Below are 24,397 nucleotides of genomic sequence, written 5' to 3'. Positions count from 1 at the left end.
GGTTTGGTATCTCTTTATAGTCTATACTCCTGTAATACAAAGCCATTAGAATTCCCCACCTTTTCAAATTTTCCTTGGTCATCCTGGCGCCTTTGTTAAAGCCTGTTTTACAGTAGATAAAATAAATTATAGCAGTGACTTAGGGCTCATGCACATGAATGTCTAAAACAGGGGAGCTCAATCCATGGCCCGCAGAACACTTGAATCCTCTGATGTGGCCTGCGACCTACAACCAGGGAAGCTAATAGCCATGCTCTGGAATGGTGGGTCGGCAAGCTCAAATTGCAATCGACAGGTTGCCGACCTGCCATCCCAGAGCATCAGAGTGCAAGTTTCTAGTGCCTGCAGCGGAGGAAGGGAGCAGGAACCACAAAGGCTGATGCTTCCTCTGTAGTGCCAACTCCTGTCCCTGGCAGAGTGATACCGAGTGCACTTTGCCTGGGACCTTTTTAGCATCCTGGAGAGCAATGCCAAAAGAGGCTGGAAGAGGAAACGGCAGTTTAATATATCTCACATAAACTTCACTTTTGCAAAGGGCATATTAGCACCTTTAAAAAAAAAAAAAAGTCGGGCTTCTTTCACACTTATCTGCAGTGTGCACCTGCAGCATTCCTGCAGGTTAGCTGCACTGAGCCGTAGACCTTTTTTTTTTTTTTTTTTTTTTTTTTTTTTTTTTTACCCTACGGGTTTGGGGTGCTTTCTGAAAGTGTAACAGAAGACTATGGCAAAGTGCAGCTAAAACAGAAAATGACTCCTGCGCACAAGTGGTCGACCAGATAGATGGAAGGAAGACACAGGCCTTGCTGCCCTCAAGGATGGGGAATCCTAGCAGACAAAGAAATAAAAAGAGAGAAGGGCGCACCAGCCATGTGCATTATCTTTTGTAAAACATTTATTGAATAAATTGGTAAAGGAAATTACTCACAAGCAGTAGTAAAATCAGGTGCCGTAAACCTCGAGCATCAACTAACAGCAAGTGGTTAAAATGATGAGCGAAGCCTTCCAAAGGTCTTTAAAGGAACATATATCATATATGTTCCTTTAAAGACCTTTGGAAGGCTTCGCTCATCATTTTAACCACTTGCTGTTAGTTGATGCTCGAGGTTTAAGGCACCTGATTTTACTACTGCTTGTGAGTAATTTCCTTTACCAATTTATTCAATAAATGTTTTACAAAAGATAATGCACATGGCTGGTGCGCCCTTCTCTCTTTTTATTTCCAAAGTGCAGCTAACACGCATGTGCACTGCTGCTCACGAGGTGTGGGAAAAAAAAAAACACAGCAAATCGGTGTGAAAACTTTTAGGGGGCTCAGGACAGTAAGGGCTTGTTTAAATTTGTGGTAAAACCCCATAGTTCGTTGTGGCCTGCAACCTGATACCAAATCACTGGCCCTCGCTCTTCAAAACGTTGAACACCCCTGCTCTAGAGGCTCCAAATTGCCACTTTGGGAGGGGGGGGCGTAAGTATGCCAGATGTGCATGCTTGGGTAAATGCTAATGCAGAAACCTTTTAGTAGCTGCATGAGTACAAGCATGTACAGCCATTCACAAACAAAGCTTTGACTTTGCTTTCTATTTAATTGGTTCCGGACAGCTTTCCGCACATTTACCGCGGCAAGGCGCCCAGCTGTGCGAAACAACGCACCTGTGTGTCGTTCCATGCAGTAGCTCTGGAGGGGGGGGCACTGATTTGGCCAGAGGGGGAGCCAATCAGCGGGTCCCGCAGACCCGATGTCCGTTGGCTACCCGTGATTTTCCCCGGAAGAGACAGAACGCAGATCTGCCTATGTAAACAAGGAAAATTCCCATTCATTGTCATAGGGAAAGCAGGAACACTGATTCTTCTCTTTGCCCAGTCAAACCATACCCCACACAGTTGGCAAGCACTCCCTAGGGACATGCGTAACCCTTTGATCACTACTGGTGTTAACCCCTACCCTGCCAGTATCATTAGTACAGTAAGAGTGCATATATTTAGCACTGATCACTTTTGTGACAATAGTCAAGTATCAGGTGTCTGATTTGTCTGCTGCAATGTCAGTCCCGCTAAAAATTGCTGATCGCTGTCTTTACCAGGAAGAAAAAAAACAAAAAAAAATATGTAACTGAATACATGCGGGCCTAAATTGATGAAGACATCAATTGGATATGTATTATAGCAAAAAGTAAAAAATTTAGTTTTTTTTCCAAATTGTCACTTTTTTTTTTATTTTTCGTTTATAGCTCAAAAATAAACTGCAGGGGTGATCAAATACCACTAAAAGAAAGCTCTATTTGTGGGAAAAGACATCAATTTCATTTGGGGACCCCATCACACGACCGCGCAATAGTCAGTTAACCACTTCAGCCCCAACCATTTGGCTGCTAAATGACCAGGCCACTTTTTGCGATTCAGCACTGCATCGCTTTAACTGACAATTGCACGGTTATGCAACTTGGCTCCCAAGCAAAATTGACGTCCTTTTTTTTTTTTTCCCCCACAAATAGAGCTTTCTTTTGGTGGTATTTGACCACCTCTGCGGTTTTTATTTTTTTCGCTATAAACAAAAATAGAGAGACAATTTTGAATAAAAAGCAATATTTTTTACATTTTGCTATAATAAATATCCCCAAAAAATATATAAAAAAAACTATTTTTTTTCTCAGTTTAGGCCGATACATATTCTACATATTTTTGGTAAAAAAATCGCAATAATTTGGTTTACGCAAAAGTTATAGCGTCTACAAAATAGGGGATAGTTTTATGGCATTTTTATAAATTATTATTTTTTTTTTTTTTTTTTTTTTTTTTACTAGTAATGGCAGCGATCAGCGATTTATTTATTTATTTATTTTTATCGTGACTGTGACATTATGGCGGACACATCAGACAATTTTGACACATTTTTGGGACCATTGGCATTAATACAGCGATCAATGCTACAAAATTGCATTGATTCCTGAAAAATGTCACTGGCAGTGAATAGATTAACCACTAAGGGGCAGGGAAGGGGTTAAGTGTGTCCTGGGGAGTGATTCTAACTGTCTGGGGGATGGGCTAGCAGTTACACAACACTGATCACTGTTCCTGATGGGAGGGAGCAGACGATCAGTATCCTGTCACTAGGCAAAACGGGGAGATGCTGGCATCTCCCCATTCTTCAGCTCCGTGACACGATCGCGGGCACCCGGCGGACATCAAGTACGTGGGTCCCGGAGCTTGCGGCGCGCACACGCCGCAGGAAATTAAAAGTGACGTACAGGTACGTTACGTTGCCCAGCCGTGCCATTCTGCCGACTTATATCGGCGTGAGCCGGTCTTTAAGTGGTTAAAGTAATGCAGTGCCGTAACACAAAAAATGGCCTGGTCGTGAAGGGGGTAAAGCCTTCCAGGACTGAAGTGGTTAAAAAAAACAGTGATTTTGCCATTTCCTGCTGCTAGGTATCTAGATATATACACAGTATCTCACAAAAGTGAGTACACCCCTCCACATTTTTGTAAGTGTTTTATTCTACCTTTTCATGTGACAACACTGAAGAAATGACACTTTGCTACAAAAAGTGAGTACACCCCTAAGTGAAAATGTCCAAATTGGGCTCAAAGTGTCAATATTTTATGTGGCCGCCATTATTTTCCAGCACTGCCTTAACCGCTTGGGCATGGAGTTCACCAGAGCTTCACCGATTTCCACTGAAGCCCTCTTCCACTCCTCCATGATGACATCGCAGAGCTGGTGGATGTTAGAGACCTTGCGCTCCTCCACCTTCAAGGATGCCCCACAGGTGCTCAATAGGGTAAAGGTCTAGAGACATGCTTGGCCAGTCCATCACCTTTACCCTCAGCTTCTTTAGCTAGGCAGTGGTCGTCTTGGAGCTGTGTTTGGGGTCATTATTATGTTGGAATACTGCCCTGCGGCCCAGTCTCCAAAGAGACTCTGCTCTGCTTCAGTATGTCACAGTACATGTTGGCATTCATGGTTCCCTCAATGAACCGTAGCTTCCCAGTACCGGCAGCACTCGTGCAGCCCCAGATCATGACATTACCACCAGCATGCTTGACTGCAAGACATGCTTTATACGCCTCACCTTGTTGCCGCAACACACGCTTGACACAATCTGAACCAAATAAGTTTATCTTGGTCTCATCAGACCACCGGACATGGTTCCAATAATCCATGTCCTTAATCCGCTTGTCTTCAGCAAACTGTTTGCGGGATTTCTTGTGCATCATCTTTAGAAGAGGCTTCCTTCTGGAACGACAGCCATGCAGACCAATTTGATGCAGTGTGTGGCGTATGGTCTGAGCACTGACAAGCTGACCCCCCCCCCCACCCCTTCAACCTCCACAGCAATGCTGGCAGCACTCATACGTCTATTTCCCAAAGACGACCTCTGGATATGATGCTGAGCATGTGCACTCAACCTCTTTGGTCGACCATGGTAAGGCCTGTTCTGAGTGGAACCTGTCCTGTTAAACTGCTGTATGGTCCTGGCCACCGAGCTGCAGCTCAGTTTCAGGGTCTTGGCAATCTTCTTATAGCCTAGGCCATCTTTATTTAGAGAACAGTTCTTTTTTTCAGATCGTCAGAGTTCTTTGCCATGAGGTGCCATGTTGAACTTCCAGTGACCAGTATGAGCGAGCGATAACACCAAATTTAACACACCTGCTCCCTATGCACACCTGAGACCTTGTAACACTAACGAGTCGCATGATACCGAGGAGGGAAAATGGGTAATGCATGTGCACAGTGTCCTGGAGCATAGCCATCTTAAACAGTAAATGGCTAACATGCGACGCTTCCAGGGGACAGCCGTGGGACAGAGTAGGCTCTCTATCATTCACTTTATAGAAACTCATTCCTCCTTACCCGGGTCATGTGAGTCACCAGGTGTTGGTTGGCAGGATCAAGTGCTTAGCAAGATTGTTGCATAGGGGCTTGGTGGACTCCCTTCTAGGGTAAAATACTAAACCCAGGTACTTTTTGTGGCTTGCAATGTCATCAAAAAAGAGGAGCGGGGTTAACACTACAGGGAAAGGCACACCTATGTCGTCAGTAAGTCATAACTCTAGCGTTGTATCACCTGAGAGACCAGAGGCTTCCGGGCAATCTGAGCCGCTGTGCCTGTCTGGTATTGTGCCTACAATCAACGCTGCTTCACCCTTTTTCACCAGGAATGAACTGTCCTCAGCCCTAGCCGAGTAAAAGCACAGGATTGCTGGCATGATTGCCTCCATCCCGCAGGGTGGCAAGAAGCGTGACCGATCCCCTTCCCCTGAGCCACCTAATTTGGAGCAGGAACGGGTTGAGTAAGGAACAGCTAGATGCTAAGGACTTAGGAAATGGCACGACAGATGAGTCTGCTTCTGAGGAATCTGGCCTAGAAGATGTCCAGTTGGTATCAGCCTCAGTTGCAGAGGCTTTTAATCAAGGCTGTTACCGAGATGGTTCATTTTGCCTTTAAGCCATCTGTAGAGTTTTCAGAGCCCCAGATGTTCTCTTTGGGGTCCCTAAAGCCTTCTCAGGCTGCACAGGCTTTCCCCTTGCACCTACTGTTGGAACAGGCGGTGTATGCTAATTGGGGACATCCTCACAGGATTTACGTTCCTCCTAAGAGATATTGCCCTTTATATCCCATTTTTAAAAGAAATGGAGCATGCCAGCTGTAGATGCCACAGTCTCTTCCTTAAACAAGAACCTAACTTGTCCAGTTGATAACACACAGGGCTTGAAAGACCCTGTTGACAAGAAACTGGAGTCATTATTAAAGGCTTCCTTTTCTTTGGCCAGTTCAGCTATTCGGCCAACTGTCGCAACAATTGGAGTCTGCCAGTCCTTAAAGATTCAACTCAGACGACCTGACGGGCCTAACCAGGAGGATGATCTTGCTGAAAATAGGGCAGATATTCCTTGAGCGCTGTGTTTTGCTGTAGATGCATTAAAGGATTCTACACAGCAAGTCTCTTGTCTGGCTCTCCTGTCTGTGCACATGCGCAGACTTGTGTGGATTAAGAACTGGTCAGCCGAGCTTCCGTGTAAGAAGTTATTGGCAGGGTTCCCATTTCATGAGGAACGTTTGATCTAGATATATCCAAAAGATTTCTGCAGCAAAGTTCTTTACTTCCTGTAAAGAGAAGGACCAAGTGTTCCTCGTTTAAAATCTCTGGGCCTTCCTCAGGTATGTCAGCGCTCAGGCAGTTCTGTCGCCAACAGGGAGCTAGAGCCAGGGGCAAGCCGCAGGGCCAGAAAATCCTGGGTCAAGAACTCTTCTAAACCCAGCACCAAGCCCTCCTTTTGAAGGGATGCCCCCACTCTATTGGGTGGGGGGAAGGCTGCTTCAATTTGGCTAACAGTGGTGCAGCACAAGTGGGTCACTTCAACAGTATCCCGTGCTTACAAGATGAAATTATGGAGGTTTCTAAGATCCAACGTTCCTGCGGATCTTCCAAAAAAACTTATTGTTTCACGCACTAGAGCAGTTAGTGCATCAGGGAGTGATCATACAGGTTCCAGTGTCCGAAAGAGGTGCAGGGTTTTATTTGAACATGTTCACAGTTCTAGAACCAAATGGGGACATAAGGCTTATCTTGGACCTAAGATCCCTGAACAAACATCTGTTAATACAATCCTTCAGAATGCAGTCAGTCCGCTCGGTAGTAGCCTTGCTCCAGATGGGAGACTTCTTAGCCTCCATCAATATCAAGGACGTGTATTTACATGTACCCATCTTTCAACCTCGGAGGTTCCTGCGATTTGCAGTAGAGGAACATAATTTCCAGTTTGTGGCACTGCCCTTCGGGCTTGCCACAGCACCCCGAGTGTTTACAAAGATCCTAGCACCTGTACTGGGTCTTTTTTAAGGGCCCAGGGGATCATGGCGCTTGGATACTTGAGTGATCTCTGAGCAGGTGATCATCTACTACAGGCCCTGGAACACAGTGTAGCCTGCACAGTGCGGTATTTAGGAAATCTGGGCTGGGTCATACCAAAAAAGTCAGCCTTGAGACCAGCTCAGTCTCAAGTAACTAGGCTTGGATACGGTCCAGGCAAAGGTATTTTTTGATCATACATCACGGGACACAGAGTATTCATTACATAGCGGGTTAGATGGCACCATCGGTGATTGGACACTGGTTAACCCCAGTTAAGGAGAATTCCTCCCCTATATAACCCCTCCCATACGGGGAGGACCTCCGTTTTTTTCACCATTGTCTAAGGTGGTTGGTCACGTAAAACATGTGCTATGAAGAAAGTTCCAGTTAGGTCCCTGTGGGGGCTTAAAGGGCTATACTGACCGGATCCATACCACCGGCCGAAATTTTGACTCCCAAGATGGTATGGTACCCGGCCTCGTCATCCGAAGAAACGAGGTTTTGCCTGTAAGTCTCTCTTTGGAGGACTGGGCTCTGAGAAACCAGACTTGGTGTACTATTAAAACAGTGGCACGAAAGTTTTCTGGCAGAGTCTTTTACAGGTCCAGGTAAGAGGTTTCTCTGAGTTGGAACCCAAAAAACCCTGAAGGTTGGCACAACGCTACCCGCCGTGATGGGTGAAGGCTGGAAACTGTTCTCAGCAGTTCCTGCGGCGGGGACAGGTAAGAGAAGTTAATGATATGAAGCTAGTCTCCAGACCGCTTACTCCTCCACTGCAGGCTCTGCCACAGATGATTGTTACAGAGGGGTCCCACGTAGTCTGAGGATCCAGCAGGGGGCGCTATGATAGTCCTACTCACCCCACCCCCCGCGGTTCCACAGGGGGTGCGCTTTTACAGCTAGGCAGGGGGGGGGGCGCGTGGTTGCAGTGCCGTGCACACCTGCCCATCAACATCCTGGAGTTAAGGGAGGTATGTCTGGCCCTACGGTCCTGGATGGTGGAGCTTCAGGAATGCCCCATCAGGGTTCAGTCTGACAATGCCCCTGCAGTGGCATATATCAACCACCAGGGTGGTACCAGAAGCCGTTCAACTCAGGAGGGGGTGAAGCACATATTAACCTGGGCAGGGGGACATGTGTCGGTTCTATCGGCGGCCCATATCCTGGAAGTAGAGAACTGGAAGGCAGATTATCTCAGCTGCCAGCAGATCTGCCCAGGGTAATGGTCCCTACACCCGAACGTTTTTTGGGAAATCTGCCAGTGTTGGGGATGGCTAGAGGTCGATCTATTGGCATCCAGATTCAACAACAAGCTACAGCAGTTTGTGTTCCGGGGATCCCTTGGCAATTGGAGCAGATGCTCTAGGAGTTCCATGGAACCAGTTCTCCCTGGTTTATGTTCTCCCCCTGATCCCTCTCCTTTCACAATTGTTGCACAGGATTTGAGGTTCCAGTCATCCTGGTGGCACCAGCCTGGCCCAGAAGGCCCTGGTTCCCAGAGATTGTGAGATTGGCAAGACGGCCCATGGGCACTTCCATGCGGCCCTGATCTACTGTCTCAAGGTCCTATATTCCACCCCAATTTACAGTACTAAATTTGACGGCATAGCTATTAAAGCCAAGATGTTAAAGGATCATGGCATCTCAGGACCGGTGGTATCTACCCTAGTGAATGCCAGAAAAACAGTCACTAGGAAGCTCTTAGAGGATCTGGAAAGCCTATATTGCTTGGTGTGAAGCCAGAGATGGCATCCTCAAATATGTGATTGGGAGAATTCTCTTTTCTACAGTCGGCTGTAGAAATCAGATTGGCTTTGAGTACAATCAGGGCCTTTGTCAGTATTCTCCCAAAGGCCCTTAGCCTCCCTTTCACTGATCTGGACCTTTATGCAGGGCGTTTGCTCTCCCCCCCCCCATATTAGGTCACCTATGTGTCCTTGGGACTTAAACCTGGTGCTGTCGGTGTTACAGAAACAACCTTTTGAGCCTATCAAGTAAACTCCATTAGTCTTGCTGTCACGCAAGCTAGCCTTACTGATGGTCATTACTTCGGCTGGAAGGGTGTCGGAGTTGGCGACCCTTTTCATGCAGGGAACCATACTTGATCCTTTACGACCGGGTCCTGTTACGACCGGTTCCATAATTTTTGCCAAAAGTGGTGTCGGCCTTTCATTTGAATCGGAAATTATTTTGCCTTTTTTCTCTCAGCCTCGTTCGGTGGAAGAGAAATGACTGCACTTATTGTAGTGCGAGCAGTCCATTTAAATTGTATAGATCTGCGGAGATCCGTGGATCAGACTCCTTTTTTGTTTTACCAGAGGGACCCAAGAAGCCAAGAAGGGACAGGCAGCCTCCAAGACTTCCAGTGCCCATTGGGTCCATCAATTTATCATTCAGGCCTACAATCTGAAACTTAAAGCTCCTCCCTTCAAGGTAAGAGCTCATTCTACCAGAGGTGTAGGAACCTCCTGGGCTTTTCGCCATCAGATATCTGTGGCTCAGATTAGTAAGGCTGCTACCTGGTCTTCAGTGCATACGTTCACAAAATGTTATCAAGTGGATGTTCGAGCATCCGAGGATTCGGCTTTCGGCCGCAGTGTTCTGCGGGCTGCCATATAGGGTCTGATGGCTATTGTTCGGCAGGGTGTCTCCCTCCCCTTAAGGTTATTGCTCTGTGACTTCCCAGTAAGTAATAGTAATAGCCTCACTCTGTTTCCCCTGATGTATGAAAAAGAAAACATTTTTTATTCCGTCATAGTTAACTGTAAAAATCCTTTTCTTTGAGTACATCACGGGACACAGAGGACCCTCCCCTCTTTTTGAGATTAAGTGCTTGCTACAAAACTGAAGTACTTCCTGTATGGGAGGGGGTTATATAGGGGTTTACTTCCTTCGGTCAACCTGTCTCCATTCACCTGGAGATGAAGTATAACCCAGTAAGTAATGCATGAAAGCCTCAATCCGTCCAGTGATGTACTTAAAAGGATTTTACAGGAGAAATAAATATATATAATATATTATTTATAATTTTATCAGAGAAAAGGTGCCAGAACTCACCCCCCTCCCCTAGGTCACGCCCATCTCCGCCCCCCTAGAACCGCCCATTGTCTCCACCCCTTCACACCAAGCACCGCCCCATTTAGAGAACAGGAAACCAAGTATATTTAGGGGGATATATAACAGATTGTGTATGGAATTTGTTAATAAAAAACAAAGAAGTAAAATGTACAAAACATTAGAAATGTCCAGTAACCAAAAGTAATCTGAGGCACTTTCATATATCCCCATATGAAGCAAGAGACAGGCCACACCCACACCACATATATACACACACACAGCAAGAGACAGGCCACATGTAGATCTCCAGCGACAGCCCACATGTGTATACATCCAGCAAGAGACAACCCACATGTGTATACATCCTAGCAGCAGTATTAATAGACACATATCTAAAAAGCAAGACAACAATGACAGTTAAACAATTACGGAAAGCAGTTTTGGTCTGGCAGACAGGAGTCTCAGGACAGGACACCACATGGCAACTCTTCCTCACAAAAGGAACATCCGCTCTGCTACAGGGAGAGGCTGAGTGCAGCTGATATCACTCCGCCCTCCCCTCTCTTAAGGCTGCAGCCGTAACTATAGGAGCTGTTGTCGGCTTATGCGGCTGTCAGCTCACTCCGCCGGCTGGCAGCAGCATAAACCAACTGTTAAAAAAAAAAAAAAAAAAAAAGTCCTGCTCCCTAGCAGAGGTGCTGGAACACAGTTCCGGCAGAAAAAAAAGCCTTAATGTGTATAGTGTAGTGCAGGGGTATGCAATTAGCGGACTTCCAGCTGTTGCAGAACTACAAGTCCCATGAGGCATAGCAAGACTCTGACAGCCACAAGCGTGACACCCAGAGGCAGAGGCATGATGGGACTTGTAGTTTTGCAACAGCTGGAGGTCCACCAATTGCATATGCCTGGTGTAGTGTATAGTGTACGGCTGTGCATTGCCCATGTTTGCTGCAGGGGGATGCAAGGATGTTCTATGTATCCCCTTGCAGGCAGTCCCATTCATGTTGATTCAAACATCTTAGCATCCCTGTGCAGGCAAACGCTACCCTCGCATGGGCGTACACTATAGTGTGCCCTTGTGAATCGTTTACACCGATTCCGTTGCCCAAACAGCAAGAATGAGGCATTTGTTTTACAGGTTTGGGGTGGTATGTGTGAATGGAGGCACAGAGGCTGTACAGGCACAGCTGCACATTTGAGTTTGTTAGGCATGCAGGGACAGGTGCCCGGTGCCAAAATACAGACAGTGTACGTTGGGGCCACATACACGCACACCTGCATACCTGTCAAACTTGGATATGCAGCTGCATCTGTACAGCCACTGCATCTCTCTTCACTTATATGGGCTGCCTGCATGTAGCTCCAGGTGGCTCCAGGCGTGTAATCAAATGCCTTATTCATGCTGTACAGGCCTCAGTGCTTATGTCACTGAGACCAAAACCTTCAAAGTATCCATTTAAGTAAAGTGTGTGTAAGCACTGAGCTGCCCAACACAGACATGCCAGATTTCTGCTGAATTTAGTTATACTTTGTGCTAGATTTTTCAGATTCTGAAGTGCTATGCTGATGCCTAGGAGTTGTAAGTCGTATTATAATGACCACTAATGTAGTCTCTAATCAGCCTACCACTTATTTGATTAAATGCACCTATTGCCAAAGGTATGTGGACACCCCTACAAATTAGTGTTCCGGAGATTCCAAAAATACTGTTCATGCTACAGCATAAAAGTACATTTTAAACAACTCTGGGCTTCCATCCTTGGAGCTACAGTTTAAGGTAGACCTTTTTCTGCTCCAGCTTAACTTTGCTCTTGTGCACAAAACCAGATCCATAAGACATGGTTTGATTAGTTTGGTTTGAAGGAACTTTAGTGGCCTACACAGAACCCTGATCACAAACCTTTTGAACACCTTTTGGAAGGATTGCAATGCAGATGGCGATGGAGGTCGGTCTACTCCAATGTAAACACCTGATCTCACAAATACTATTTTGGGTGAATGGGCACAAATTCTCAGACAAACCCCAAAACCTTAGGAAAGCATTTCCTGATATCCAACAAGCTTTTATAGTTATGGTCGTCAGGTGTCCACAAACATCCATATAACTAATTAGGTCAAAGCAATCTAAAATAGCTAATACTTAAGCTACTTTATTTTATAGCAGCTTTACCTCAAATTATGAGCTGAAAAATTGTTTGTGTGCAATTGGACTTATTTGAACCAAGATTTAATCATTGGTCAAATGGGGAAAAGATGAACGAAGGTTCTAGCTTTTCATTGCCACCTAGAATGTTGGGCCAACTGCATCAGTCTTTTTCTAAAGAGTGTGACTATATACAGCTGTTCATGCTTGCAGCAATAGCCATTGCCCCTGTAGTTGCATTTGTGTTGACCATTTTTCACTTTGATATTGGTTCTATACAGTAACTTAAAATTAAAGTGGTTGTAAAGGCGGAAGGTTTTTACCTTGATGCATTCTCTGCAATAAGGTAAAAAAAAAGTTTCTGTGTTTAGCTCCCCACCAGCCCCACTAATATTTACCTGAGCCTGATCTCGATCCAGTGCTATGCCTGAGCAGTGGCTCTTTCTCTCCCTCAATGGACGTGAAGGCAGCAACAGGAACTATTAGATCCTGCTGTGGTCAATCAAATCCTGTGGGGGGGAGCTGAGTCGCGCTGTGTGTCAATGAATACACAAAGCTCGGCTCAGGATCGAGCCCTCACGTCTACCCCCATAGCAAGCACTTGTTATGGGGGAAGACTAAGATAAGGAGCCAAGAGTGCCATCAGGGGACCCCAGAAGGAGGGTTGGGGCTGGTAGGTATGCAAGTAAGTATGACTTATTTGTTGTTTTGAGAAAAAAAACTAAAAACTTTACAATCACTTTAAAAGGTCCATTCTGTTTAATGGATGAGGGCCAGTACTAGTTAGTAGACTACCCGCTTGGGTTGGAAGGAGGTTGAATACCTTCTTAGTACCAGACATTCATAATATTTCTGGCTTCTAAATGTAAATTGAGCAGAAAAAGACCTTTTCTGTCCATCACTATACTTTACATAGATGCATTTTATGCAGCTGGAGAGCATCCACACTAGACTGATGGACTTTAAACTTATAAAGCTCTGTACGTTCTTTGCTGCTAATATCTTGTGGCATTTTTTTTAATTCTCTAATCGGAAGTTTGATTTTATAGTACAGCGAAATCAAAGAACAATAAAGTGTAATGAGTGTATCTAAGCACCCTTCCTATATAAACCCTGAAAGTTGCATAGAATGATCCAGCAAAAACCAGCTTTGTTCCCAAGTTGTATGTTTGTTCACATATTGCTTTACCTGTACATTAGCCCTGAAGAATAGGGCATTTTCTGAGACCTTATAAACTGCTTGGGCAGTTATGGGAACATTAGGATTTTGTTGTTGCTTTATACCCTGCCTGACTGTCCTATGAACACTCTTAAATAAAAGGCTGAGGGCTCAATTCACATTGCCCCAGATTGCACAGGTTATGCTGCATTTTACTACAGAGGTGATTTACATGGGCATTGAAAATGAATTGTTTTCACACGGCCCCTTTCTCAAACATTTCACTGCATTTGAGCGTAAAATAATGGGTTTGTTTTGTTTTGTTTTTGTTTTTTTTTTTACGGTTACAGTACAGGAAATCACGTAAAATACATACTGAACACATGCTAAACATATATGGCAATTTATCAAAAATGTGTTAATATGTTGTTGCTGTGTTAATTCCGTATAATAATGTGTACTTTCTATGAAAAATGTTTTGAACTGCATGCAGTATAAATGACTTGAAGGCTTTTTGACTGTTATTGGGGGTCATGAAGCCTTCTAGTGCTACCTACTGCATGGTCCTTTTTTTTTCTTTTTTTTTTTTTTTTTTTTTTTTTTTTAAGGTGTTTGGTAAATGACCCCTGAGGACTGATTTTCTCAGTAGATGCACAGCAAAATTGTATGTTTTTAGAATGTTGCTATTGTTTTTCATTCAGTAGCAAGTTTTAGTACAGTAGAAAAATGCATACCACTATTTAAAGTACACGTGTCATGAGAGAAATGTGGGCTGCCATTGCTTGTGCCCTCCTGAAAATGTTAAGACTGGCTGCCTCTGACCTCACTACTTTTCCACTACATTCTAAACCCAGAACAAGAATTTAGAAAATATATTCTAAAAAAAAAAAAAAAGTTTGAATTCCTCGAAGGTAAAAATTAGATTGACACAAGTATGAAAATGATAAGCAGGCAACTTGCACTATCAGGAGGAAAAGTCGCAAAGTTGCAACTCACATGTTTCTCTCATGACAGATGCACTTTTTAAAATGCTCTATTGATTTGAGAGGTGATCTGCTATATGAATTTTTGTTGTAAACATTTACCATTTACACCTGACATCATTTTTTTTTTTTTTTTTTTTTTTTTTTTGCATTTTTATTTGAGGATTGTGTTCAGTTGTTTTCTGGTAAATGGCATGACACACTACATCCAGGCCAAGGTTTGGATGTTTAAAGCTGGTTTGTATTGCTGTTAATTTAAGGTTAAAAAATTTCCGAAGTATTGTACATCCTAGGCAGTGCAAGTCTTACTGTGCTTTTTCCTGTATTAACGGTATTTTATGCACTTTGCTACTTCTACCCCATTTTCTCTGCTATTTCTCTCTCAAACTCTGTTGCTCAGAATATCTTTTATGCTAGCCAAGGACCCAGGGACTTGGACTTTTTATCTTGGACTGCTAAAGGTTTTCTCCCCCAGGTGAGTTGCACTGTACCAGACTGACTCTTGAGTCTTTTCTTTCCTGTGGCATATTCTTGACTTCACAACAAGTCCTTTTCTGGCATAGTGCATAGAAACATCTTTTAAACAGGTAAGCGGATACAGTTGTTGCAAGCCTAAAACTAGTAGGTGTGAAACCAATTGATTTGCCTTTGTACAGTGATTTGCTTAACTATGTGTACTTTGAACAACTAAATCCTTTTCTCTATCATCCTTTGAGGGACACAGCTTGATGGTAAGAAACTAGGGCTAGGGTCATGCTACCAGTTAGGATGTTCAACCTGTGGCCCTCCAGCTGTTCCAGAAATAAAAGTTCCATGAGAATTGCAAGGATGACAGTTAAGACTCCCAAAGGCAGAGGCATGATGGGACTTGTAGTTCTGTAAAATCTGGAGGGCCACAGCTTGAGCACCCGGCCGCCATCCTTCTTCATTTAATAAGGATGTGTCCCTCAGTGGACTCCTAGACAAGCATTTTATGGGGACACAGCTTTAGTGGGTAACCAAGGGTTAAACTGTAGGTGGCAGTAATACCCTAAGTGTCTTACTATCGAGCTGTATCCTTAATTGATTCTGAGAAAAGGATTTTACTTGGATTACACAAATACTCTTCTTAAAGGTACAACTGAATTTCTATATAGAGAGGGCAGTCCATCAATGCTCAGTGATTTTAAGGAGGCCATGAGTTGGGGTTGATGCAGAGACCAGTGGCACTGCTGAAGTCGCTACAAAGGTTCACAGCTGAGGTGAAAGAATGTCTATAGCACAATAAATTTGCACCACAAAATTAGGCTTCGTGAGGAAGTGATGGGAAAAATCCGCACTTTTCATATAAATCTGGAGTTTACCAAAAGGCAGAAGACAAACATGCAAAAAAAGGTTCTTTGGTCTGTTGAGACTAAAGGAAAATGCTTAGTGTGGTGGAAAAAAACAAGTGAACCATGGCGGAGGTAGCATACATTTACAGGGTTCCTTTCATGGATTGGGACTGCAAAATGTATTGAGGATGAGCTGGGTTGGAGCAAGGTGCAGGGGGTGGTATTAGAAGGAAAACCTGTTTGTCTGTGATTGACCTGACCGGAATCACTTTTCAGCAGCAAAATTTCCATTTGCACACATCCAAGGCAACACTGGAGTGGATTAAAACCAAGAATCCAGATGTCTTAGGAGGTCTTGTTAAAAGTGAGAATAGGCAAACATTCCAGGATGAATAAGGGAAAAGCTATGTTGAAATAAAGGAGTTTAAGGTTAGGATGGAAAGTTGGGTTGGAGGTCTCTGAAAAGCCTTGTTAAAAGAACTGTAGATGTGTGCAGCTACTTAGGCAAAGTCTTGAGCAATCTGTGGCACATGTAAGAACAAGCAAGCAGACAAGGATGCCAAGCATCTGAGTGTAGAGGGTGGTAGAAATTTAGATTAAGAAGGGATAAAAATGCACTCACGGGATGGAGAGGGTTAAGCAGCATGTGTTCCAGTGTGAGAGTGGAGCCCTCTGGGGAGCCATGTTGTGTTGTTAGGATGGAGCTAGATGGATGCAGAGCTGCACCAGAAAGCTGCAGGAGTGTGGTCGCTTTTATCCACCTTGTAACGCAAGCAGCCCAACTCATTCAATCCTACCGAGGAGTGCCGAGCCCAGCACGGCCAGAGGAGACATCCCAGAAGACTTGCATCTCACTGCCACCTGTTTGCGCTCCAAGGTGGGTAACAGCGACCACATGCTGGCAACTTTCTGGTGCAGCTCTGCATCCTTCTTGTCACACCCCTGCTGGTCTCTGCAACACCACACGGCTCTCCAGGGGGCTCCACTCGCATTGAAACACATGCTGTGTGCTCTCCATTCCTTGAGTGCATTTTTTTCCTTCCCTTGTCTGCATTTCTCCCACTACCAACCTCTACACTTAAATTCTTGGCACGCTTGTTTCTTTGTTCAAACATTCCAGGATCCACATGTGCAATTCAGGTTGGTTGGGGGGGTGGTGGTAGGAAAAGCGCACCCTACCTATTTGGGTTAAGTTCTGCTTTAAGGAATAGTTGTCAGAGTATTTTTAGGAATTGCACAACAGCTGTTCACCTGCATGCCCTTTTGCAAAGACCCAATCTATATATGTGGCTCCCTTAACAACTTGTAGCTTATAAATCACCTGCAACAATAGATGAGATCCAAACTAATTTTTAACAAACTGGTTCCTGTGGAATGTTTTTAGTAGGGAAATAATTTACCATCAGTGTTATGTGCTGCTGCCTTCTTGTTTAGGCGAAATCTTCCCTTTCTGTTGTCCCATCACCCCTGACACCATAATCTAGTGCTGGTGTGGCGAGGATTAATAAAACTGAGGGAGTCGTAACAGGCATTCATCAAGAGTAATGGGAAAATAAAATGCCACTCCAGGTGAGTGATGGAACCAGGTAGGCTGGGAAATGGACTCCTCCCAGGGGTGCTAGCTTCGGCTCACCACCTGTGCAATTTAGATGAAAGGAATGGATGGTTGCACACCGAGGGTAGTGATGAATCTCTTATATTGTAATTCCACTCAACATCTCCATTTATAGAAGCTGCACTTCAGTTTGTATAAATGGAGGACGAGCATATGGTTGAAAGGTCCACCCCCTCCATTCATAAATCCTGTTTCATTCATAGATCCTATTTTATTCATGGAAGCTTTAGTATGGCTTCCATAAGTGTAGGTGTAAAGGATGGGCATAGTGGGGCAGTCTTGAGTGCCTGTCACAGCTTTCTAAGCTCGATTAGCCCCCACCGCTGTAATTGGCAAGGCATCAGAGGTGGAAGATGTCACCTAAACCAGGAGACAGCAGCACAAGGGACACATGACACTGATAAGTCATGTTCCTTGTTCTTATTTTTTTAATTAACTTTGGGCCTTAGGCTTTAATCATTTGGAGTTCCTCAACTTGAAATATTTTTTTGATAATCAGCCTCTTACTAGTGATAAACTTATGCAGCCCATGTGCCCCTTCCAGGAAATTCAAAAGCAGTTAAGCTGGCTTTTTTTTTTTTTCTTTTTCTTTTACCATAAATCTCTCAATTGCCTTTGGCACGTTCCCAAGTGTGTTATTGCATTTTAGAGGGGTGGTCATGCAAAGCATTTTTTGCCCAGAATTGAGTTTAGGCCCAAGGTGTTAGCATTCTTGAATCTAGCCCTGGTCAAATTATGTTCCGGTTGTGCCTTCATAAAGCTTAAATCCTGTTTTGGGTGGTGTTTATTATTTAAAGCTTCAATTTTGTTACCTTGATACCTGTGGGTGAAGGGGCACTATGGGAACTTTATTGTGAACAATAACAGGTGCCAAACGGAACCATACATGTGTCTGTTTAATGTGACATTTGGTTGATATAAGCTCCTACACTTTTCACAGTTTCGTCCATTTTTTTAAAACATAATTTTATACAATCCTTTGTATTTTGTCAAGGTTCCTTTTTTATAGCTGTAAAAGTCTTTACATTTTGAAGAAATTACTATAGCAGTTTATGTAGAGTCAGTAACGTGAAACGTATAAAAGCGCAAATGTTTTCACATTTTTCCACCTTATGTGTGTCATATGTGTCACCTTATGTGTGTCATATAAAAGATATTCAAAACTGTGACACAATTGTCATGTCCATAATAATAAAAGCAAAATATGTATGTATACTAGGCCTGTAGAGAAACATAATGTTTTTGGTAATATATTTTAAAATAGTTATGTCAGTAATTTGTTTGCTACCCTGTTATCCTTGTACATGTGTGTGGCGTGCATTCTTTGAAGTAAGCCTGGAGGTCCTGTAATGAATACTGGTTCTCTCTGGTCCCTGATCATTGCCATTTATGCATTTCACTGTAAAACGCATGCTCACAAGTGCATGCAACATCCTCACTGCATGTTAAAAAAAAAAAAAAAATTGTATGACCGTCTTTGCCTTCATTTGTGTATATTCAGTATGTAAACATTTTCTGAGTGTTGTATGAACAGGAAAAAATGTTTCCACTGTAAACAGATTGGAATATGCTTCCAATAAAGGAAAATGTTCTGTTCATCTGACCAAGAAACTATTTATGGAGCACAATAGTGAAGAAATTATTGGAGCGTGATAGTGACAAAACCATTGGTGGAATATGATAGTGAAGAAACCCTGGGTGTAGCATGATGGTGAAGAAACTGTTGGTGGAGCATTACGGGGGCTTTCAATACATGAAGTCAGTTTTGTATAACCAACCTCTTTTATAGCGCTATAATGTGACCGTGCACAGAGATAGTACATTAGAGGAGCTTCAAACACCAAGGTTTTGACAAGCTAGGATTCAGAAACCTTAGGTGACTCTTATTTTCTGCATACTAAAAACAAATAAGTTGGTTCCTGATATAATGCTTAAATGTTCCCTGGCCGCTAAATTGCCATGCTAGGGTATAAGAAAAAAAATCTGAATATCTGGTTTTCTCTCATGTTAGTATAGCGTGAAGTTGGTTTAATATTGCTTTGGTTTAATATTAGTTTGCAGCGCATTCTACATATACAGTTTATTGCTTATAACTTTTGAACTATTAGAGAATGTTTAGCTTTGTATTCTTTTAATGAAAGATTTAGGATTTGTTTGTAAGATTTATTCTGGTATGTTCCTGGATTAAAGCAAGACAAAACATTTTTATCATAGTCAAGCTCACAGAAAGAAGAAAAAAAAAAACTCCTATTGGATATGGAACACAGGCTGGTAGTATCCTGCTCCCTATCCTTGGTGATATAGCTATAACTTAACATTTTTGCATTTTTGTGAATACAAAAGTAAATTCCTTAAAATGAGCTTTCTCATTGTATATGGAAAGATTGTTTGTCCCCTCCTGTAAAGTAAAGAGTAACACAAATCACTGAAGTATCAGTCAGTTCAATCAAATAACTACTTTTAAAGCTGAACTCCGGGCACTGGGAGAATTATTCGTTTTGATCGTTTTTCTCTTGTAAGGATTTGTAAGTTCAATCAGGCAGTCTTTGATCCACCCCTGCTTGACAGCATAGCCAGGTACTACACCTCAGTGCGGACGATAAATTTGTTTAAAGCAGCAATAATAGGCCTAAATTGTTAATAAACCTACAACAGTAAAACCATTCCTGTATATGCAGTAAACCATGCTTGTTATACTCCCTGTGGAACCTAAGGAGTTAATCCTCCGCATTGTGTAGAAAGGCTGTTTGATCCTGTCTTCTCTAACTTTCCCCATCTTCCACTGTCCCCAATCCATCTTCTGATCAGACAGAGCCTTTGGAGTCACTCTGTACATGCTCAGATTGGTGTGTATTGCTGGATTTTTTTTTTTCTTGGGAGGGTGCATGTGATCGTCACAGGGCCAATCAACACCATTCTGACAGAGCGTCAGGGGTCTTGCAGCCTCATAGGACAGAGTAGAATGAAAACTCTTCCTACAAGCTTTAACCAGATAAAAAAATAAAAGCTTTAACCAGACACTGATAGAAGTCACAAGACCATTCAATTTAGACACTTAAAATTTAAAAAACATCTAACCTAAGATTAACACAAAATCATTATAGCTTCTATTGATGCGTTGCAAACTGAAGCTCAGTTGGTGATTGGGAGATGAAGAAGAAGAAATGCTCTGCAGTGATACATTTTCGGTTCCCTACTTCGATGTATGCATAATAGAACTGACAGCATTGCACAGGGCAGTGCTGACTATCAGGTCAGGAGCTGCAATAACTTGCAAGAGGCTGATGTTATGACAGATTTTGGGGTACTTGTACCAATTCTTTGTCAAAATGCATTTGATTTTTTGTTATTTTATTACCTTCTGGGACTTCAATGTGGTTTTTTATATTCCCCTAGAGTTCAGCTTTAAAGCATCAGACAACATGTGTTCACTTTAACAATTGTTCTATGTTGGGGAATAGATTTTAATTTTTCAGCAGTGGAATAGGCCATTCGTGTTTACTGGACTCCTGGAGTGCTAATATTTCCCGAACGGTCAATCCACAGTACTGTTTGTTTCCTTCAGCAGCATTGGGGATTATTTCTGAAATCATTGGTCCCTTTGATGGAAACGGAATTGAAACCTGCCTTTTTATATATGAATATTGCATTTTCTTTTGCTAAGCAGCAAATTGGTGTTTTTAGTGGCTCAGAAATTTGGAAACGTGGCATGTATATGTTCATTTATGAATGGTTTATATTTGAAGGAGTAGAGAGGTAAACAGAAGTATTGATGATCTGCTTTGTTTTATCTGTCAGGAGCAGGTAGCAAATTCGGAGGATTTATTGAAAGACTTCAATGTGCATTGCACACAGGAAATGACAATGCGAGAGCATGACGTCCCAGTACTCAGGGGCGGACCTGGATTCTACAAGGTAGTGAAGACTGGGCCCTCTGGTCACAACATCAGAAGCTGCCCAAACCTAAGAGGTATCCCAATTGGAATGTTAGTTCTGGGAAACAAAGTCAAGGCTGTGGGCGAGGTATGGACTCTTCTAGCTACAGTTGATGACTTACTTAACTCCCCTAATGTCATGCAACAAAGCTTTACTTTTCTCAGATGTCCTTACTGTTTTATTTGCACTCTTGTTATAGCATTGCTAAACTTGCACATTTTCATTGGACAGTTGTGTTGCTTTTCTCAGATGTTTCCAAATATGTAGGTTTATGGGCTGTCCAGTGCAATAATCACTTATGGAATTTCATGTATGCTCTGACTATTTTTAGCTCTTAAAATGACATTGTCAATTTTGGAGCTTCTTTGTAAAGTTTGCTTCAAGGTGTAGTGTGTCATGCTATTTCTCAATCCACCCTTGAAATTTGTGGATGCCTTATTATAAATCTGAACCATTTCCTGCTGTGCTTGCCATTATTTGCTAGGCATTTTTTCTATCGCTCAGTGTTGGCTATTTTGAATTCTGATAATTTTGAGATGTGTATACTTTAACTTTGTCTCTTGCTGAAAAGGCCAGACAGTCATTTAGTTTTGTAGCATGCCACCATGATTTTTGTTTTTTGATTAAACCAATAATGTTAATATCTGCATGAATGTTATGATCTGTTCTTGTGCTAGGTGGTCAGTTCTGAAGGTACATGGGTACAGTTGGATAAAAACAGCATGGTAGAGTTCTGTGAGAATGATGAGGGTGAGGCTTGGTCCTTGGCGAGAGATGCTGGAGGCAATCAATATCTCCGTCATGAAGATGGCAAGTATATTTAATTCTAATAGCAATTATATATTTTCACATTCTAACTTGTGCCCAAACACTCACAACCTTCTCTTAATTTCTTTTTTTGTGTTTCAGTGGTGGTCAGGGAGCTTTAGCTCAGCACCTTTTATAGATTACAATTATTAGAGCATAGACTACAATAGTTTGGAGGCATTCACTTTTTCTTGAATAGTCACTAATGAGCAAAACTCCAAACGTCTTCGGTACTATTCTGTGATCTCTGACCATTTATAAATTGTAAAAATGCTTGTAGATTAAGAAAATCTTACACTGCCAGACAGAAGCTGAAAAATGGGGACTGGATCTCCCCAGACCTGCAAGAATGTACTGTTGTACATCTAATATTTACTGGTTGACCCATTTTATGTATTTAGATAACAGTATGTATGTGTGTTTTTTATATGTACAGTGTGTGTATATGGGTGGCACAGTGGTGTATTGGATAACACTTTTGCCTAGCAGTGAGAAGGGTTGCTGGTTCAAATCCCAACCACGACACTCCCTGCCTGGAGTTTGCATGTTCTCCCTGTGCCTGCGTGGGTTTCCTCCGGGTACTCCGGTTTCCTCCGGGTACTCCGGTTTCCTCCCACACTCCAAAGACATGCTGGTAGGTTAATTATACCTTGTCTAAATTGTCCATAGTATGTATGAATGTGAGTTGGGGACCTTAGAGTGTAAGCTCCTTGAGGGTAGGGACTGATGTGAATGTACAATGTATATGTAAAGCGCTGCGTAAATTGAAGGTGCTATATAAGTAACTGAAATAAATATGTATGTGTGTATACAAGTATAAATAATGTGTGTGTGTGTGTATATGTATGTATATGTATGTGTATATATATATATATATATATATATATATATATATATATATTATATAATCACTGTGTGTGAATTTTATTGACTGCTACACAGTAAAGATTAAATTTGCCAGGCAAGATCATTATCCATAGACTTGCCAAAAGCTAGGTGCCAGCTGCAATCAAATGCATTTGCCCATCCATTGCTTAGTGGGCATTTAATATACAAGGGTTAGTTACTTGCTAGAACATCTGGAAAATGGGCTATGATAGCCTCTAAAATCCTCAGCATGATGTTTAAATTACCCTGTGCAATGTATACATATTTCCTAAAAGTAATCCAATCATAGTGTGCCCCTAATTAAATGTACAAATGAAAATCCAATTCTTCAGATATGTAATTAATACTGAAACAATTATTTAATATGTACTCCATTTGCTTTTGGTTACTTTGTCAATGCTTTATTAAGATGAAACTAGATTTTTTTATTTTTGTCCATTGAGGGACACAATCTACCTTCAGACTATACTGCCATCTACAGGAAGTGTGGGCACTGGCAAACAAAACTGTAGGGGCAGACCAGGATAACCCTTCCTACTACAAGAATGTCTAAGTGGAATGGACGTCTTGTCTTCAGCTCTGCTGTCAAACTTTATTTCTTTTCTTTCTCCAATTCAGACTCCTCTCTGGTATACTGCATCCGGACTCTACTGGACAATGATCAGATGTTGGAATGGCCTGGAAGTTACCTTCCAGACTCTTGTGATAAAAGTTGGCTGCAAATCTCTTTCCAGATCCAGAATGCTGGCATTCCCCCAGCACTTCTCTGAATATTCGCTTAGTGAGTAGGCCAAGCAAAGGAACTACCTAATTTGCATAGATTGCGTGGTACCTTTTATTCCCTGTTCCTGAGAAGGAGTTACACTTTGGGACTCACGTTAGTTCTTGATTGATGAGTTTACCATTGAGGCGTTGAAGTCTACTGTTGTTGCTCCCAAATTAAAGGAGACGGTTTTGGTTCTAATTGATCCAGTGTGCGGGATCAGCCTGTTGCTCTTACCAGTGCTGTTTCCAGTCTTTGGTAGTTTCAAACTACCAAAGACTGGAAACAGCACTGGTAAGAGCAACAGGCTGATAGTAAAGTAAACGCTTTACTTTTTGCACCCAATTTTCCCGTTATATCTCTATTGAGATTGTAGGCATCCTGATCATTTATTTGCGCCCTGCCAAGTACTTGTTAGCCTTGTTTCCGTTTTGTGGGGAATTTGTACAGAAGTGATTTATTTTCACCCTTGTTCTGGCTATTTGCCATCTAAACAAGGTGCTTACTCTTCTGATATAGGATGCACCTGTACTTAAGACAGAAATGTAGCCTTTTTTCTAGAGCTCTGGTCACTCTGGCAGGTATTGCCCTAATAAAGCATATTCTGACTGTACCTTAACATGCCATGTCTCAATTAAATGAGGTCTAACCACTGCTGCAGTTGAGCTCTTGTTTATTAAACACAACTTCAGCAGTGATGGTTCATTGGAAGCTTTTTGTCTCAGTTTCTGCATGTCTCCAATCTCCGTACACAAATGTAGGGCACTTTCCTTAAAGTGCTGGACTGTAGAACCCTAATAAAGTCTGATCTGTGTAGCCTTCAAGAGACAGAATTTCTTCAGGCTGACTTTTGATATTAAGGATCCTGCTGGTGGCAAGTG

The 24,397-nt window shown here is 42.6% G+C and overlaps 1 protein-coding gene across 18 annotated transcripts in view; it reads left to right on the top strand.

Annotated features, from left to right (window-relative positions):
• Window positions 1-24,397, top strand: part of MYCBP2 (MYC binding protein 2) — a 370,986-nt gene that overhangs the window by 241,642 nt on the left and 104,947 nt on the right. For 11 of the 18 annotated variants that reach the window (XM_073614281.1, XM_073614278.1, XM_073614285.1 and 8 more), the window contains 3 exons: window positions 14,595-14,669; window positions 20,921-21,145; window positions 21,736-21,868. In XM_073614281.1, coding sequence (XP_073470382.1) covers window positions 14,595-14,669; window positions 20,921-21,145; window positions 21,736-21,868 — 433 coding nt within the window. The remainder of the gene's footprint in view (window positions 1-14,594; window positions 14,670-20,920; window positions 21,146-21,735; window positions 21,869-24,397) is intronic. The other 7 variants (XM_073614290.1, XM_073614287.1, XM_073614282.1 and 4 more) reach the window with 2 other exon arrangements.

The sequence above is a fragment of the Aquarana catesbeiana genome, linkage group LG02, assembly GCF_042186555.1.
Source record: "Aquarana catesbeiana isolate 2022-GZ linkage group LG02, ASM4218655v1, whole genome shotgun sequence".
Taxonomy (NCBI): domain Eukaryota; kingdom Metazoa; phylum Chordata; class Amphibia; order Anura; family Ranidae; genus Aquarana; species Aquarana catesbeiana.
The sequence above is the reverse complement of the archived record's forward strand: the minus strand, read 5'-3'. Positions and strand labels throughout refer to the sequence as shown.